The sequence below is a fragment of the Glycine soja genome, chromosome 10 (genome assembly GCF_004193775.1).
Source record: "Glycine soja cultivar W05 chromosome 10, ASM419377v2, whole genome shotgun sequence".
Classification (NCBI taxonomy): Eukaryota; Viridiplantae; Streptophyta; class Magnoliopsida; order Fabales; family Fabaceae; genus Glycine; species Glycine soja.
Window position 1 is genome coordinate 32,496,051 of NC_041011.1, and position 19,032 is coordinate 32,515,082.

The 19,032-nt window shown below is 33.8% G+C and overlaps 1 protein-coding gene across 1 annotated transcript; it reads left to right on the forward strand.

Moving 5' to 3' along the window:
* Positions 1–316: 316 nt before the first annotated feature.
* Positions 317–4,751, forward strand: LOC114369476 (uricase-2 isozyme 1). Its single transcript, XM_028326708.1, has 8 exons — positions 317–614; positions 889–981; positions 1,324–1,399; positions 1,589–1,698; positions 2,627–2,718; positions 2,945–3,118; positions 3,276–3,366; positions 4,383–4,751. Exons 1-8 carry the CDS (start codon positions 405–407, stop codon positions 4,464–4,466), a joined length of 930 nt encoding a protein of 309 aa, XP_028182509.1. The 5' UTR covers positions 317–404; the 3' UTR covers positions 4,467–4,751.
* Positions 4,752–19,032: the final 14,281 nt, after the last annotated feature.

Genomic DNA, 19,032 nt, shown 5'->3' on the forward strand with positions numbered 1-19,032 from the left:
TTAACACAAATTATTACCTTCATATTCTCCACGTCCTTATCCTATCCTACCAACAATATCAAGACAATATCGACACATATATGATTTTTCAAGTTGAGAGTTTTCTCACGTAATATCTCCATACATAATTTCGGTCAATCTTCGTCCAAAACCTATTTGTAGCAAGAAATTGAAAAAAAAAAATTATTAACAATTTGTTTGGACAATGATGTAATGTACCCGCACACAGCACACAGAGATACAGCAAGGAGGGGATAGTAAAACCGGCAAACAGGGCCTTGTCCTCACACGAGACACGCACACGTATAAATAGGGCGAAAACTCAAAAGAGTTAAATCACTCACACACTCTTTCTTAAGTTCTCAGAAACCTTAAAAACAACAACGTAGGAGTGTTCGGAAAAGATGGCTAAGCAGGAAGTGGTGGAAGGGTTCAAGTTCGAGCAGAGGCACGGGAAAGAACGCGTGAGAGTGGCGCGCGTGTGGAAGACGAGGCAGGGGCAGCACTTCATTGTGGAGTGGCGCGTGGGGATCACTCTCTTTTCGGATTGCGTCAACTCGTACCTCCGCGATGACAACTCTGACATCGTTGCTACTGATACCATGAAAAACACCGTAACAACCTTAACCTTCTCAGTTCTCTCTCACCCACTTTTTTTTTATTATTTCTCTTTCTGTCAATTTTTATTGTTAATTTCTGTACATAAGGTCAATCCTATTTTCTTGTTCTAGTACATGTTTCTGTGAAGTTGAATTTATGCAGAACAGGAAATGTTTGCCTGTGGTTGTGTGAAAGTACAATGTCATTTACCACTTGATCATTTTCGTCTGTTTATGTTTACCATCGTCAGCTCACTGAGTTTTGAATTCTTATCTAATGTGCAATTAGGTGTATGCAAAAGCAAAGGAATGCTCTGACATACTTTCTGCCGAGGAGTTTGCTATTCTGCTTGCTAAGCACTTTGTATCATTTTACCAGAAGGTTGGTGACTGAAAATCTAATATCAATATTGAGATTATTTGTACTTTTCCGCTCCTTATTTGTTTTTGTTGTTTCTTTATTTTGCACTGTGTTTTTCCTTTGATCTTTTTTAGGCTAAGCATTTTGCTTTGGACTGTCTTTTATCGGAAATTATTGTCATCCTTCTCATATTTTCTTTTAATGTAATTACATAAGTATTTGGTTTAACTTATTTTGGAGAAATAATTGTGTATTTTTGCTCACTTCCTGTGAGAGCTTTATAAAATAAGTGATTATTTCCCATGAAAAAGCATTTCTAAATATGTGCTACTTGATAGAAAGAAAACTCTTGCTTTTCTGTAGGTTACTGGTGCTATTGTGAATATTGTGGAAAAACCATGGGAGCGTGTCACTGTGGATGGTCAACCTCATGAACATGGTTAGTCAAACTATCATACATTGTGCTGACTTGCTCGTTTTAGAAGGTGCTCATATATGTCACACTCTGTAGAGGTTCTGCTTTTGTTAGCCTTTGCACTCAATTTGTGTTGCAGTTGAAGATTCTTGATTTAATTATAGTTATAGTTTGTTTCTACCTGTCCTCAAGTTCTTGGTTTTATTGTGTTAGGTTTCAAACTTGGGTCTGAGAAGCATACAACAGAGGCGATAGTACAAAAGTCTGGTTCACTTCAGTTGACTTCTGGTATTGAAGGATTGTCAGTGTTGAAGACAACCCAGGTAAGCTTGCTAGAAACAAGTGCTTTGATTTTCATCTAGTTTTTCCAATTCCTGTAACTCTAATACAGAAGTTCTCAAAACAATATGATGTTTTCAGTAGGAGTGGCATGATCTGTTTTTAAGCTGAAGATAAATGCATGAAAAATGTAACCATTTACCCAAAAGAAAGCACAGACTTTTCTGATTTCATTTTTCTTTTTATGGCAACTTCGGTGATAATTTGCTCAAAATATTTTCTGCACACATCATACAGTAGTTGCATTACACATAAAACTTGGGATTGCAATACAGTATAACAGATTCTACGTTTTATATAATTTATTCTGAAATACATAGGAAAGTAACACAAATAGGCTGAGTACTTTTAAAATTACAACTTGTATTTATACAAACTCTAATTGAAAATACATAAATTGCAACTATATCAAGGCTCATAAAATATTGTAGATTTTTAGTTAAAATCAGTCTTACAGTACCAGATCTATGATAATGATGTTACCAAAATTTTCAATTCTGTGTAGAAGATGAGGATACTCAAAATGATTTCGGTATAATAAGAGAAAGAGAAGATTATTACTAAAGAACAGAAAGAGAAAAAGACAAAAGCTGCTGCATATACTTCGCATGGCATCGCTACATCCTTTTTTTCTTATTTTTCATATTGAAATTCCCTTGGTCCTAAAAGGGTGAGGACTGAGGAGGATAATTCTTTTATTTGTAGTTCTGAAATTGGTTACATATCTTTCATGGCTGATATGAACTTTCTCAGATGGTAGACGAAATAAACCTGTTTGGGCTTTGGAACTTGTTCAATTTGCATGAGCATATAGATTCATACACGGCATTATTACAGAACTGGTTTGCTGCATACTTAGAAAATACAAGTTGATGTCCTAGTTATTTATTTATTTTTGTGACTTCTGAGCAGTCTGGTTTTGTGAATTTCATAAGAGACAAGTACACAGCACTTCCTGATACCCGTGAAAGGATGGTAGCAACAGAAGTAACCGCACTGTGGAGGTAATTTTTGTTCCCTTATAATTTGCCTTAATATTATGGAAGCCAATCTTGTAGGCATAATTATGATCAATTTCATTACAATTTCTAGAAATTTTTCTTGTCATTTTTTTTAATTGTAAAATGAAAGAGTTCATATAGCATCGTCCAGGTAAGGAATTCAAGCCTGAAAAGTTTTCTCATTGATTATTACACTGGTATTCTTTAACCTGGATGTGGTTGTTTGTAGGTATTCGTATGAATCGCTGTATAGCCTCCCTCAGAAGCCGCTTTACTTTACAGAAAAGTATCAGGAAGTGAAAAAAGTTCTGGCTGACACTTTTTTTGGCCCACCAAAAGGGGGAGTCTATAGCCCATCTGTTCAAAACACACTCTACCTGATGGCAAAGGCCACACTGAACAGGTTTCTCACTGTCTAACTCATTGCGTGTGTAGAAATCTATCTACCTCTCTATTGTCTCTGCATTTCACAGCCACTTTTGGTTTTCCCCTAAATAACCACAAGTTTAATGCATGTGTGATAATCCTAGATGGAGTAACTATTGATTTTTATGCTTCAGGTTTCCTGACATAGCTTATGTCAGTCTAAAGTTGCCAAATCTTCATTTCATACCTGTCAATATCTCAAACCAGGATGGCCCTATTGTGAAGGTATTGTGATTCTTTTCTTTGAAAAGCTTGCAGAATTTAGTGGAACCCATTATGAAGTCTTAATTGATGTTATTAGTATTGTGACATCTTTCTATAAGGAGAAAAGAATATTGAGGAACCACAGTTGGAAATCAAATGTGACACTATAATGATATAAGCACTAAAACTTGAATTTTTCATTTTAGTCATGGGCTTATGGCCATAATTGCAGCTGCAGGATGGACAAGTTTAATCTCACCTTTTACCAATGGTTTGTGATGACATTAGGAAAGACCTACAGTAACATGTCCTGTATTTACTGTGTATTATTTTAAATTCTTGATATCCGGCCCTCATATTAGAAGGGATCCTTACGGAAGGAAAGTTTTATGTGGTCTTGCTCGTAGGCCAAGTAAACGCAAAAACGTATGAAAGATCAAGAAAGGAAATCCAGAAAATATGTCATTTGATAAACCTAATTGAACCCATTTTCTATATTTTCCTTTCCTGCCCAAATATTTATGTATAAGCTTCCTTCAACTTGTCTACATCTCTGTCACTTTATGACTGCCCTTTATAGCATCTCCAATAATGAACATCATTTAGTTTTTTTAACTCTTTTAATGGCTCTTACCATCCCACATCGGTTTTAAGAACTTTAGCAACTTTTCACTCCAATGATGCATCTCTGTAAGAACTTAAACAGGTCTCAAGTTTTTTACATCTTAATTTTTCTTTAATGGGTCTCAGACGTTACCTTTCAATTGTTTTTTAATGGTTAAGAGTCAGTTCTTTTATAAGAACAGTTCTTACTCGTAATGTCCATATCATCTTCCTCCAGTGGTGAACCTAGTTAAAAATGGTTCTTAACTTTAAGAACCTACACAAGAACTATCTTAGAGATGCTCTTGTAGTGAAGGTATAGGTTGTTCTAAGATGGTCACATCAATCACAGATCACCTTATGTGTTCTATATTTAGAATTTACCTTGTCTGTTACATCTTAAAGACGATACTGAATTACTGATGCTTATGCAGTTTGAGGATGATGTGTACTTGCCAACGGATGAGCCACATGGGTCAATTCAAGCTAGTTTGAGCCGCCTTTGGTCAAAGCTGTAGAAACTGCAGAAACTATGGTGCTCATCCCTTCTGGTGGATTGCTAGTGCAGCCTAAACTAGCAAACCTGGCCTCAGATAATGCTTTCCATTAATGTGTCTTGTAATTCTGGTTTTTGTTATCTTTATCTTTTGTTTTGTTTCATGAAGAACTATTATGCATGAATAACTTCCAGGAGGGATATTCTGTGGGTTGCACCAATGTTAAGCTTTTTGTTTCTACTATTCCAATAATTTCCTAGTGTCCTTGTGGAATCTGAAATAAGTCTTACTATGACGTTGATGCAATGCTTTTTTATGGTCATATAAAGATGGTCATACTCGTACATTATAGTCAAGATTTTTAAAACGAGAGTTGTCACCAAATTGGTAAAGACATGGTTTATGGTTTAATGATTGGATAAGTAATTTAACCCGTGGTAATTTGATATATATTTTTTTAGTGATATTCTTTTTCCAACACTCTTTATAATTGTCTGAAATTAATTTAAAATTCTTATTGAGTGTCACTTATAGATTAGGAGAAATTTTTTTTTTTAATAAGAAATGAAACCTATCAAAATCGGTGATTTAATAAATTTTCACTAATAGTAAAGAAGATTCAGAAAAAAATGTCGCCAACATTTTTCTTATTTTGAAATTTACATAATATATGGAGTAATAATTAAATAATATCTCATGTGCTTGCATATAAAATTTGATTATAACCGTTTGATAAAACTAGTTGATGAATTAGCTTAAAACTTATAAGCGAATAATTGGAGATGTTGAAAGTTTATAAATTAACTTATTGAATTAAAATATTTGATAAAATTAGTTTTTTATTTTATTTTACAGGACTAAAATTAGTTGTTAGAGTAATTGATATTAATAAATGTAAAATGATATTAGATAATATATTAACAGTTTTTATTTGCATTCTGTTTTTTTTAAAATAAAAAATATTTTAGGTAATTATAGTTTAATTTTTTTATGAATTTTCAATTATTTTAAATTTTTTAAATATAAAGTGTATTAACAAAATTCGAGAGGAAAATATAAAAATGACTTATTTTATTAATTTCGTAGCTCATTTTTTCTCTCAAAATAATATACTTTGGTTTCTTTTTCTCTAATTTATCTTTTTCTATCTTTATTTTCTAACAGATCCTTGTTTTTCCCTTGATTTTCATAGATAAACCAACATGTAATATTTAATTTTCTAATATTTAATAGCTAAATGATTCAAGTTTGAGTTTGTTTGAATTGTTCTTTGTACAACTAAAATAAAAAAGAACGAAGTATAATTTAATAAGAGTTAATGAGAGAGATGAGAAGATAATAATTAGTTAAAACAGTGAAAAAAACAATAAATCAAAAGTTAAGAGTATCATTTCCCCCATGATCTAAAAAAAAAAAAAGAGTTAAGAGTATAATATATAAATAATTTGACAACGCGTGAAATTGAAGTTTGAAAAGAAATTACTATAGTGGTCTGTTTCCGATATGCAAGATTAAGAATTTAATATAAAATGATCGATATATAGAAGGGCATTATATAAAACAAAAAGCCAATAAAAAAATGGGAATTGACTCGTAATTTTGTATAATGAAAGAGGTGGGGTGTCAACTCTCGAACTTATATTTCAATATATATATATATATATATATATATATATATATATATATATATATATATATATATATATATATGTATATATAATATTCCAATAGATATGTAAATATACTTTTAATATCAAGTCTTATTTGAAAAAACCCATATGTGATATGATTTAATAAAAAAGGAGTACTAAAAAATAGCAAGGGTTAATAAAGAAAAATATTATATAATGTTGGATGATAGTTTTGACTCATTTTTTTACAGCATGTTTGGATGAGTGCTTACACCACGGCTTGAATTCGAAGATAAATATTTCATAGTTGAATATGAAGGCCTTCACCTTCTTTGGCTGGAGGTTGATGCTAGGTGCATTGTTTGTGCACCCAGCAATTTGAAATTATACAAAAAATGTCCTTGTGCTATCTTCTTCCTTTTTAAGCTGGTTCCTGTACTTTTTTTCTTTTACACCTCCATGCTTTTTTCGTTCATTTCTCTCTTTTGTATGGTTTTTCATTGTTGAGAGAGGTGATGCTTGAGTGATGGTGAAAGTGTTACAGGTCGGTGATGATTGTTGTGGTGATTGATCCGTAAGTGGAATGTCAACATATGGATCAATTTGATCCGTAAGGTTTATACAGATCAACTTCATCCGTATAAGCCTTACGGATCAATTTGATCCGTAAGGTTTATACTTGATCCGTAAGGTTTACAAATTTTGATTTTTTTAAACATTTTTTTAAGTTTAATATTTTTTAATTATTAATATGTTTGTATGCTCATTTTTAAAAATAAATTAATTGTTTATATGTGTATTTGAAATAATTTGTATCTAGAATGATATAGGGTTTTTGTATTTTATTATATATGATTATCAATTGTAGTGTTTATAAAATGGTGTGCAGTAAAAGATTATGTAGACATGATATTATATGTATAGTGCGGTTAAGTGTTGTATGTTTGTCATGTTGAAATTTTTGATTTGTTGTTAAAATGGACGAAGATCAATGGATGTATGACAATATAATGTCTGAAGAAGTTGATATGGATGATCAAAATGAACAAGAATGTGGTATGAATGAACAACATGTTGATTGTTCGGATGCGTGCAATACTTCTCAGGTAATAATGTTCATTATTGTTATTAATTTCATAAAATCAATGTCCCTTAGAAGACTAAAATTGTGTGGGTTGCGTTGTAGGTGTTTGGTACTCGAGATGATGTTTTGCAGTGAGCTCGATCCATTGCTCATGAAAACAAATTTGTGGCGGTCATTATGAGGTCTGACACAAACACTGATAGTAGAGGAAGGACTTCATTTGTGTTAATTGGTTGTGAAAAGAGTGGTCAGTATAGGTCTAGGAAGAAAGATTTTGTTAGAAGAGATATTGGGAGTAGGAAATGTGAGTGTCCCTTCAAGCTTCGTGGGAAACCTGTGGTTGGAGGGCAAGGTTGGATGGTGAAGTTGATGTGTGAGATTCATAATAATGAATTGGCCAAGTCATTAGTTGGACATCCATACGTTGGGCGATTGACTAAGGATGAAAAGACAATTATTACTGATATGACCAAGTCAATGGTGAAACCAAGAAATATTTTGCTAACGTTGAAAGAGTACAATGCCAATAGTTGTACAACAATCAAACAAATATACAATACAAGAAGTGCATTCCGTTCTTCCATTAGAGGAAGTGATACTGAAATGCAACATCTAATGAAGCTTCTTGAACGGGATCAATATATTCATTGACATAGATTAAAGGATGAAGACGTGGTATCTTTTGGTGTCACCCTGATGCAGTGAAGTTATGCAATGCATGTAATTTGATGTTTTTGATAGACAATACCTACAAAACAAACATGTACAGACTCCCACTATTTGACTTTGTTGGTGTGACACCAACGGGAATTACATTCTCTGCTGGTTTTACATATCTGGAGGGTGAATGTGTTAATAATGTGGTATGGGCTTTAGAACAGTTTCGAGGTATATTTCTAAGACATGATGCCCTCCCTGGAGTTATTGTGACTGACAGAGACCTAACATTGATGAATGCAATGAAAATTGTATTCCCTGAGTGTACAAACTTGTTGTGCAGGTTTCACATCGACAAGAATGTCAAGGCAAAATGTAAATCACTAATTGGTAAAAAAAAATGTTTGGGAGTATGTCATGGATGCCTGGGGAAGTCTGGTTGATTGTCCTTCGGAACAGCAGTTCGATGAATGCCTTAAGAAGTTTGAAATTGCTTGTTCACCTTGGCCAATGTTTGTTGACTATGTTAACGAAACATGGATAATCTCCCACAAGGAAAATTTTTTTACGACCTGGACGAATAAAGTGATGCACTTAGGAAACACAACAACAAACAAGTATGAAAATGTTCAACTATTTTTATTAAGGTTGATGAATTGATGGAATTTAATTATTGTATATGTTTATTATTTTTTGTGTATTTCAAATGTAGGGTTGAATCTGCTCATTAGGCTTTAAAAAAAGTATTACAGAATAGCCTTTGAGACTTATGTAGTGTTTGGGATGCCATGAATAACATGATCGCGCTGCAATACACTGAAATTAAAGCATCTTTTGAAACAAGTACACATGTGGTTGGACATGTTTTTAAAGTTACCTTATACAAGAGGCTTCTTGGAATGGTTTCAAGATATGCTTTAAATCAGATTGTTGTTGAGTTTGAGCATGTACATTATGCTGGCAAGAATCCTTCTTCTTGTGGTTGTTTCATGAGAACTACGCAGGTCTTCCTTGTGCATGTGAGCTATCTAAATATGTTCTTGGTAGCATCCCACTAGATTCAATCCATATGTTTTGGAGGAGACTCAGTTTTTTAGATCAAGGGTTATCTGAGCACAAAGTGACCATAAAGGAAGAGATGAAAACCATATCTAAAAGATTTGAGAAACTTGATGTTTGTGGTAAGTTTACTCTAAAGAGTAAACTTCGGGAAATTGCATACCCTGATCAAAACTCCATGTGTCCTCCTCCAACAAAGGTCAACACTAAAGGTGCACCGAAGAAACCGATGAACAGAAACCAAAGATTAACAAAGCATGATCCATCTTAGTGGGAGTATGTTGATGCTTTACATGTTTTGCAAAATAGCAATTCTTCAGTGAAGCGTAGTGCATCATCTTCTGACCAGCCCAATCCAAGAAGGATCATGCCGATGTTGGATCAATTTCAGTCATTTATACACGATTTCATTGACTATATTGTGGATGTCAAAGCTGACAGTAACTGTGGATATCAGTCGATTACTGCTTTATTAGGTATGGGTGAAGATTGTTGGTCCTTGGTGCGCAACCATTTGCTTAAAGAACTTGCAAATGGTCAGATGATTATATCGAGCTCTTCAGCGGCACAGACAAATTCGAGGAATTAAGGAGGTCCCTACTTTTTGATGGGTTATCTAAGGTATGTAATTTATGTTTTGCTTTTTAAGAAGCAACTTTAAATAAATTTGACGTGTATATTTGTTTGATTCAAGTTACTGTGGATAAGTGGATGGACATAACCGAGATAGGATATGTCATTGCATCAAGGTATAATGTAATCCTTGTATCGTTGTCCCGATAACAACGCATGATTTTCTTTCCTCTTAGAAGTCAACCACCAACAAATTGTTCTGTGCATCGCATAATTTGTGTCGATCACGTCTATGACAATCATTTTGTTTAGGTACGTTGAACATAGATACTCTTATTTTTAAATTTATGCAATCACTTGTGTCCTGTTAACATAATATTGTTTGTGCATGTACAACAGACTTATTTAAAAGATCGTTGTCCTTTACCGCCTCTAGCATTGTTATGGTCTAGGAATTGTCATGCTCAGGCAAAGCAGTGGTCAACTCCATATATTAGTAGAATGCAGCAGTACAGAAGTTTCATGATGTTGAAAAGAGACTATGTTGACATAAATGAAGACTGAACATCTAGCAGTAACTTACATTATTTTATGAGAGCATTATTTATCAAATTTGTGACGAAACTATGTTTTTTTTCAAACTATTTTTAATTAAAAAAATTGGTCAGATATCCGATGACTCAAATTGAACAAACATGTTAATCAACTAGTTGGTTTGGTTTGAGTTACACAAAAAATATTCTCCCTTATTGTCCACATAATCCTCCAATATGAAATCAGGATTATTGGATGTAGCTCTGTCACTAGCTACCACATTGGCAAGGGTAGCCATATATAGTAACTATAGATATTCCAGCCATATATAGTAACTACAGATACTCCAATATGAAATCCTCCAATAAAGGAATTCTGAAATTGAGCAAAAAAGAAGGTGATTTTTTTATTGGTGATGGTCGTGGACTTTTTACATCTAACTTTTGCTTATTTATATTGATAAGAGTATATACGAATCACTCTTGGCTCCTAATAAGAGAAGGTGATTGCAAAATCAGAGAACAAACCCTTATGTTGTGTCTTTGACCATTCTATTCCAAATAATAATAGCAATAATAAATAAAAGCCAATATTTAACCATGCTTCAAATTAAAAAGACGACACACACAACAAGAATAAACATAGAATAAAAATTATAATAATTTAACAGATACAAAATGTTTGGGAAAACCAAAATGTTGTCAAATACAAGAAAATTATAAACATCATCTACGACTGATCTGTGCGCCGTCTTCGTCGCGCCCTAACATAAACAGTCATATGGTGTGACACCCTTAGCGATCCTAATGCAGTCTTCCATGACCTTGTGTATTTTTGTGCCTGTCGTGACTATCCTTAGGTTGAGCAGATACTTCAACCTTTCCGCGATTGCTTGGCAAACCTCTTATCAAATAGAAAACAACCCAAATAGTATTACTTACCACTACATGTCTAGGTTGCTCTACATCAGAAGAGGCATGTGCCGGTGCTGCTGGTGCCATTGGGACCTCAGGATATGTGGCTCCACATATGTGTCATGTTGTGTCACAGGTGGATGTCGGGCTGGATTTGCAGGCTGTTCCGGTGTCATGAACGGATGAGAAATCATGAAGAACCAGTCCATGTAATCTGATGCACATTGTCCTGGCACAACACAAATCTGCCCTGTTGCTGCAAGATAGTCTGAGTAGTGCATCCACTTGTCGTCAATTTCTTCAAATGACAACCTGAAACCTGTAGCCTCTACAGGAATAGTCTGCACATATCCGAATTGTTGCATCACCCTCTCTAGGCGGTGTCTCACGACAACGGGCCCCCATCGTAGATGTCCGGAGAAGCATGAAATCAAATCAAACTCTCGAACTCCTCGATGCTCATCGTAGGGCATCCAACAACCATCCAGCAAACTCCCAAACTTCCGAACTCCTGAACGTTTCCTACATGTCGATGCAGGTAAGGACTTCAAAGAAGCCTTCGTAGCAATTCACCGACATGCACGTTGTGAGATGTCATCATAGTCCGGATCAGTCAAACACTCAACAACTGAGGGAAAGTGCTCATATATCCAACACTACAAAGATTAGATCAAAAGAAAACAAATGTCAAATGAACATTTTAAAAACATGGTTGTAATTAACTTATTAAAAACATATTAATTACCAGTAATAAAGTGATGTAACCAGCAAGCTGTCGGCCTTCGCTCTTACAAGCATAATTCAAATGATCATACATATGCACTAGGGCGGCAGCTCCCCATGCATAGCTTCCACTCTGACTGAAATCTCAGAAAGCGTCTAAGAAAACAACATGAACATGGGTTGCACTCTTGTTAGCAAAAAGAGTGCAACCTAACAGATGCAGAACATAGGCACGAGTTGCAACAGTCCAATGTCCGGCCTCACATCTCCTCTGATAAATATCTCATAGCCAAGATAGGCATACGTATGCCCCATGACACTTTGTTGTCTCAGCTCTAGCTTCCTCACTAGAGACTTCAAGTAACTCCACCAACATCAACACGACTTCGTCGACGTGCAGAGGCTCGAAGGTATGGAATGCGTCTATAATTGGCAGATGAAGTAGAGACGCCACATCATCCAGGGTGATGTCAGCTCCCCAACAAGAAGATGGAAACTGCTAGTTTCCTTATGCCACCTCTCCACGAAAGCGAATATAAGTTCCCGATCGCCAGTGTCTACTGAACATGTGATCAAAGGACTTAATCTTGTGACAGCGACTAGCCCTTCAATTTCTGGAGCAAGCCTCCCTAATTTTTGAACCTTCCTGCCATGGGAGGATAATTTCAATTCAGGACGTTCCTGCAAAAAAAAAAAATTAAATGATTCGACAACTAATAAACATAATAATGATAATTATGAAAAATTTAAATAATAAAAAATACTTAACAATTAAGTTAAATTTTAAATTTTAAATACCTCTCCATTCCATACGATGACTGCAACATGGTCACCATACTCCGTCAGTACTGATGGGTCACGCGACCCACCTAGAAATCCCTCAGCATCAAGACCAGCTTCTGCACCATGTGCATGTACGTCTTCAGCTACCACAGGCTCATCCTCAGCAACAGGGGCAACTTCCTGTTGCCTACGTGCGGATGCTGTAGGCCTTCGTCGCTGGGGACCATCATCTGAATCATGATGATCCTGTCTCCCCAGGACTTTGCCTATAACCTTACCTAAGGCACGACCTAACCCTCTGGTTTTAACCATGATCTGCAAATGTTGACGCACATGTATTATTTTGTCAAATTCAATATTTACTATTCAAATAAACATATGACTACATAACCCTACACCCTAAACCCTAATCCCTAAACCCTCAGCACTAACCCTAAACCCTAAACATCTACAAAATGTATAACTACGAATAACATATGACTACTAACATTTTGGTCACATCTTCATTCCATTACTAAACCACACAAATTCATGACAATATAATTAATAGGCTAAATACTTATCTAAAGTATGTGGTACACATTTAGTTTAGGTATCTCAATGAAATTCTCCATAACTACTTATAGGATAAGGAATTAAAAAGGTAAAAATATTGAGTTTATCATATCAGCTAAAATCAACTTATGCGTTTTACCTTTTGGACAGGTTAAATAAGAGAACTTCTACAAAATTCAAGCACAAAATAAATCTGACCATTTCTTTAAAGTCATTTGGCTTAAGGTATTCGATTATTCAAACATGCAACAACACCATCATATCCACTGAAGTAAAAAGTAATACAAACTAACCAAATTTCAAAGCAATATCAACTTGTTCAAAGAATTCAAACATAATACCATAGAAACCAAACTTTTGAGCATAATGAAATTTCAAAGCAATATCAACTTGTTCAAAGAATTAGAGCATAATTTGAAAGTTATTTCATTATTCATTCGTATTCTACTTCACCCTAAACACTCAACACTAACCCTAAACCCTAATAAAAATAATTTTTCAAAAATAAAATACCTATTTTACTATTTTTAATTAAAAAAGGGTCATACGGATCAAGTTGATCCGTATGAGGCTTACGGATCAACTTGATCCTCAAACCTCACACGGATCAACTAGATCCGTATGCACAAACCTAATTCTACTTCATCCGTATGCATAAACCTATTTCCTACTTCTAATGCGGATCAACTACATCCATACACAACACAAAACTAGAAACGGAAATGACAGCCACGGGGAGAAGTAGCTTACCTCGACGGTCGACGGTGGAGTAGCCAAATGTATGTCCTCAATGCTGACACCCAACGGAGGAGAAGAAGCTCCAAGGGCCAATGAAAATGACACGACTGCGCAAACGCATGGAAGAAGAATAGCGGCACAAATGGAGGGGCTGAGCTTCGAGTACGAAACGCGTGAGAAATGGAGGCAGGGTGCACACAAACATTTTAAAATTAGGCCAGGGGTATTTTTGAACTTTCAAATTAAATGCTGGGTGCACCAGCAATAATGCTAGGTGCATCTAGCTTGGCCCTTGCCTCGAATGTGGGCATTTTGGGCATCATAAAGACCACAGTCATCACTAGAAGGAATTCCCCACCGGAAAAAGAAGAATTAATTTTGAATGAAATTAATTTTGTGAAATTGATTTTGACTTACTAGTTATTCAATATAATTTTTTTGATCAAATCTAAAATTTACTCAAATTTGATTCAAATTTAAAATTAATTTTAAACTCATAATCAATTTTTAATATAAAATTACACATAAAAATTAATTTATAATCAATTTTGTACTAGAGTTAATTCTTTAACCACTACTAAAAAAAGAGATTTTTATGACGCATGTTTAAAGTCGGTTATATAAAAGCCATCGTTGTATTAGATGCGGTGGCAATTTGTAAATATCGCCCACATTTCAATGGCGGTTTTCGTGAAACTGACTTTGAAATGTGGGCAGTATTCAAAGACGGTTTCATGAAAACCGTCTTTGAAATGTCATCTTCAAGTTTATTCTGTCCTCGTGAAGCCTACGTCCTGGTTGTCATTTGCGAAAAAAGTTCATTTTTCACTGTCAGTTCTGTTTCTCTCTCACTTGTATTTGGAGTTTCCCTCTCGCCTGTCAATTACGTCTGTCTCACTCTGTCTACTCAGTTGCCCTCTCGCAATGCTGCAACTGTTGCCTTTGGCAACGTATTGTTGTGCTTCATTGGTACGTGCCCACTTCGTTTCCATTTATTGAGTTTTCCAGGGTCGCATTTGTTTCTGCTTTTGGTTTTGACCTTATATTAGTTCATGTGTTTGTTGTTGCTTTGTTGGCATGCATTGTTAGATATGGAATAAGCTTAAGTCCAATTGTGGGTATTTTTTGATTGCTTGTTGTCTGTGTAATTATCATAATATGATATATAGGCAAAAAAGTTAGAGATACATGTAAGAGAATTGTAAACTCTAGTGAAAACAGGTCAAATTGTGAATTTCTTATTTCTTGTTTGTGCCTTACTTTATCACTTGGCATATGTATTGTTGAATCCTTTTCACAATTGTACATGCATATGAAGGAGAGGTGTTACTCAACTAAAGGAGAGGTTGTCAAGTCATATTGGATATAGATGCAAGTCTGACTCCTTTAGGTTTGTTGAGTATTAGGTTCCTCTACAAATATCTAATCTGCAAATTGAACAAAATTGTTCTATTTTGCTTTCAAATGCTTCAATTCTTCACTCCTCATCAAAGGTTGATAGTGTTGAGGTAGTTCTTGATGTTCTTTTTTCCAGCCGAAAGGTTAGGTTGTACTTTCTAAATAAGTTGCATGCATTACATGATATCAAAGACAATATAAAGTTGGTTTAGGTTTAGACTCTAGCTGTTTTAAGCTACAATATTTAGTTGCACCATCTTAATTATTAGATGTTTAGTGATAAACTATTAATAATTTGTTACTAGTGAGTGAGATATTTATAATTTGGGTATGGCATCAAATATAATCAATTGGATACATGCTTCATTAATTAATAATTGATATGATTTTAAATTGAATCTATTTTTAAGTTTAAAATCTTATGTATATTGTATGATGTTGTTTTGGTGTTGCTAATTGAAAATTAAAATGAATTTGATAAACAAACATGTATTTTTTATAGTTGATTCAGTGTTCCTTTACTTTTCTTAATTAACTCCAAAGTTGTCAAATGTATGTAAATTTTCTTAAGAGATTCATTTCTTGTTGTGGTATTTGTTGACAGTGTTGTAGTCATCCCTATCTTGTTGGTCCGGAACTGCAACCTTCTCTTAACAAGTGATGAAACCCTTAATTTCCGGATCCAATTTATTATCATCAACAAACTACTGGGAAACCTATTTGGGACTCTCTGAAATTAGGGAAAATAAAAAGAAAAAAAGAAAAAATAGAAAATGAGATGGAAAGAACAATACCACAATCTTGGAAGGTTGATAAGTTGAGGATGATTCGTCACAAAGAATAGAATTTTTTTTATAAGAACCTAAGGTTTCACACAAAAACCAAGAGAAACACTCTCTTAACTATGTCTAATATGAAATTTCATCAAAAGCTGCCAACAAAGTGTTTAAGAAGTCTATTTATAACTCCTACTAATAACCTTAAATTAGGCCCAAAGCCTAATAACTTATTTAATAATTAGAAGACTTAAAAACAACGATAAAATGGTAGCAACCCATTACAAGTCCAAAAATAGGCCCAAAAATATAGTTAAAAATGAAATAAATCTTATTCTAAAAGTTGGCTAAAATAAATGAGCTTTGCTTCTTCTTCTCTTTTCTCCATGGGAGAATTTAGTCTCTTGCTAAGCTTTTCTTGAAATCTCTTACTCCTTACTCAAGTGATTGGTCCATCCATGTTGAGCCCTCCCAAGCCAAACTTTTCCTCCTTGGATAATCTTATATCAACAAGGGTCTTAAACCAATTGAGTATCTTGATTTTGATTTAAAAGCAAGTGGCAAGTTGCAACTTCTTGATTCAATGCTTGAGGAGTTGAGGAAGAATGATTTAAGGGTGCTCATTCTTAATATTGAACAATGCTAACAAAAAAAATATACAATTCAATTCTTGTTGGTCATTATTCATTGGTATATATGCAAATGCTCTAGAGACTTGTGGCATGCCACATGCCCTCATATTGGAAAAGGACAACTTCTTCCCTTATGGTTTTATCAACATAATAAAAAGGATATATTTTTTTGAGGGAGGAAAGGGAAAGATGGGGTGTTCAGTTCTACATCTTTGGTTTCTTCTTTATGTATCTGATCTTGCAAATAACCAATGCCTTAGTTTTAAAGGTGAAAGGAAGATTAAGAATTTGTGCTACTAACCGTGGAGTATGAGCTTGAATATGATGATGTCTCCAAAGAAATAAATAGTTTATTTTGTAGGAATCAATTTACTTCTAAATGATACTTATTTTTGAAATAGATATACAATGGTTGGAGTGCATTTTGTAGGAATTAGCTGTGGAGATTGGAGAACTTGAGAAGTTGAAAGACGAGCTTGAAGACAGACTGAAAAAAGTCTTTTTTATTTTTAAACTCCTCTTGAAATCTTGAACTATGGTGCTAAAAAACATTTAATTGAACTCAGGAATTACATCTTTTTATTTTTTTGCATGCATTTGATAACCATATACTCCCTCCGGTCTCAAATATAAAAAAAACACTCTTTTGTTGCTCTCAAATATAAGAAATTTTTAACTAACTCTACCTTATTTAAAGTTATTATCTCTAAGGTATTCTTTATTTAATTGAGGTGTTAGTTTCAATGACTCTTTTTTATTCCTGATAACAAGTTCCAATGAATAGTAAGTTGAGAAAAAAAATATTTTAATTAAAATTGGTGCAATTTAATGTGGTCAACTAATTTTCTTAGTTAGCATGAACCGAATTTTTTTTGTTAGATTTAACATAGGAGGGATTAAAGTTTATTGTGTATATATATACATGATTGTATCAATTAGCAGTTAGTGCTTTCCTATCCTCATTCTTTAGTATGATCTACATGGATCTGTTTCTATTATCCTTTGTTGACATTACATTTACATAAGCTTGAAATATTATTGCAGGCCAACAACTTGTTGACACGGATGCACCACCACAATGCAATAGAGTAAAGAGAGAAGTTTCATGAAGCAAGCAAATAAATTATTTCACTTTTAAAAACAAAGGTACAAAAGTTTATTTCATGCCTTAGGGTCACATCTTCATGAAAAGAAGAAAAAAATTATTTAGAGGGATATATTAGAATTAATAGTATGATGTAAACCATTTTATTATTTGTCATATTTTGTTATGAAGTTTTCTTATATTAGGAAGATGAGATGATGCAAGCCATTACTTCTTATACGATGGAACCCAATGTTGTTGATTCATGGATCAAATTTGTAGGGAGCACATGGGGTTTTCAAGCTGCACATACAAAGAAAAAGGAGGAGCAGGTCTAGTATGTCATGTAATTTAATACCAATGGACAAACAAATATGATCAAATAAATCTTGAAATATTACAATCTTCAAAGTTGTTATGCAAACCAATTTGTGGCATGGTAGTTCCTCTTATGTTCCTTAAAGTGCATGTTATCATATATTAATATTCATATTTTGTATTTTTTTATCACACATAAAAGAGTTGAACTAGAGAGACATGGTGATCATTTTGTGAATTTAGTGGTTCATCTTTTGTATTCTTACAAGGTGACAAATCATTCTAGATTAATCATTATCTTTATTATAGTGGATTTGCCTTATCTTTTCTGGACCGACTTGCTTATATGATAGGAAAATTTGGGTTTATTTGTTACTCAAATAAGAATACTTATGGAGAATTTAAGATCCAGTCAAGGGTATGGTGTCCCGCCTCTCTAAATTGTTTATTGTGTAAAATACCATGCCTCCACCTGTTAATTTATATCAGGTTAGCAATATCAGTAGCACCAGCCAATGAAGGTTTGAAATTAGTGAATCCAAGAAAAAAAAACTTGAAGAAGAATACTTAGATATTGAATATGAGGTATTTTTCTTTTCAATGTTTAATTTATATCATTATGTATAGTGAAAATCTGCCATAACTCTCATAGAAGTAAGATAGATTTATTTGTCAGATGACATAATAGGGTGAAATCCAATTGATAGCCTCATCATTATGTATAGTGTATAATTCATAGGTTAATTTTATGCCTTCAAGTTTGAATTTGGTTTTCCCTCCTATTTCCCCTTTAAAAAAAATAAAATCACAAAGAGCATAGAATAGTCAAATAATCAAATATAGTGGTGGTGAGAAAGTGCATTTTATTAATTTGCTTTTATGTTTGTTATAATAGCATATATCTAGCATCAAAAGGATATGCAAATATTTCTTCCTATCTTGTTGAACAAGGAGTACATATCAACTATGCAGGTTAGATTTTGAACTTTAAAAACCTAATCATATATAATCTTTTATTGAATATGCTTCTTTAGAGAAAAAAAATAGTGTTACATTTTAAACAAAGTTTTGGGTTATGGAGTTAATCCAAATGCCAAAAATTATTATTAACGTACACCTCTTCACATA

What these genes read in the sequence shown, in the direction of transcription:
- LOC114369476 (XM_028326708.1), top strand. Translation starts at nt 405, where the DNA reads ATGGCTAAGCAGGAAGTGGTGGAAGGGTTCAAGTTCGAGCAGAGGCAC. An exon ending in GAAGTAACCGCACTGTGGAG is followed by an intron (nt 2,719 to 2,944) that starts GTAATTTTTGTT and finishes GGTTGTTTGTAG; the next exon opens with GTATTCGTATGAATCGCTGT. An exon ending in GCAAAGGCCACACTGAACAG is followed by an intron (nt 3,119 to 3,275) that starts GTTTCTCACTGT and finishes TTTATGCTTCAG; the next exon opens with GTTTCCTGACATAGCTTATG.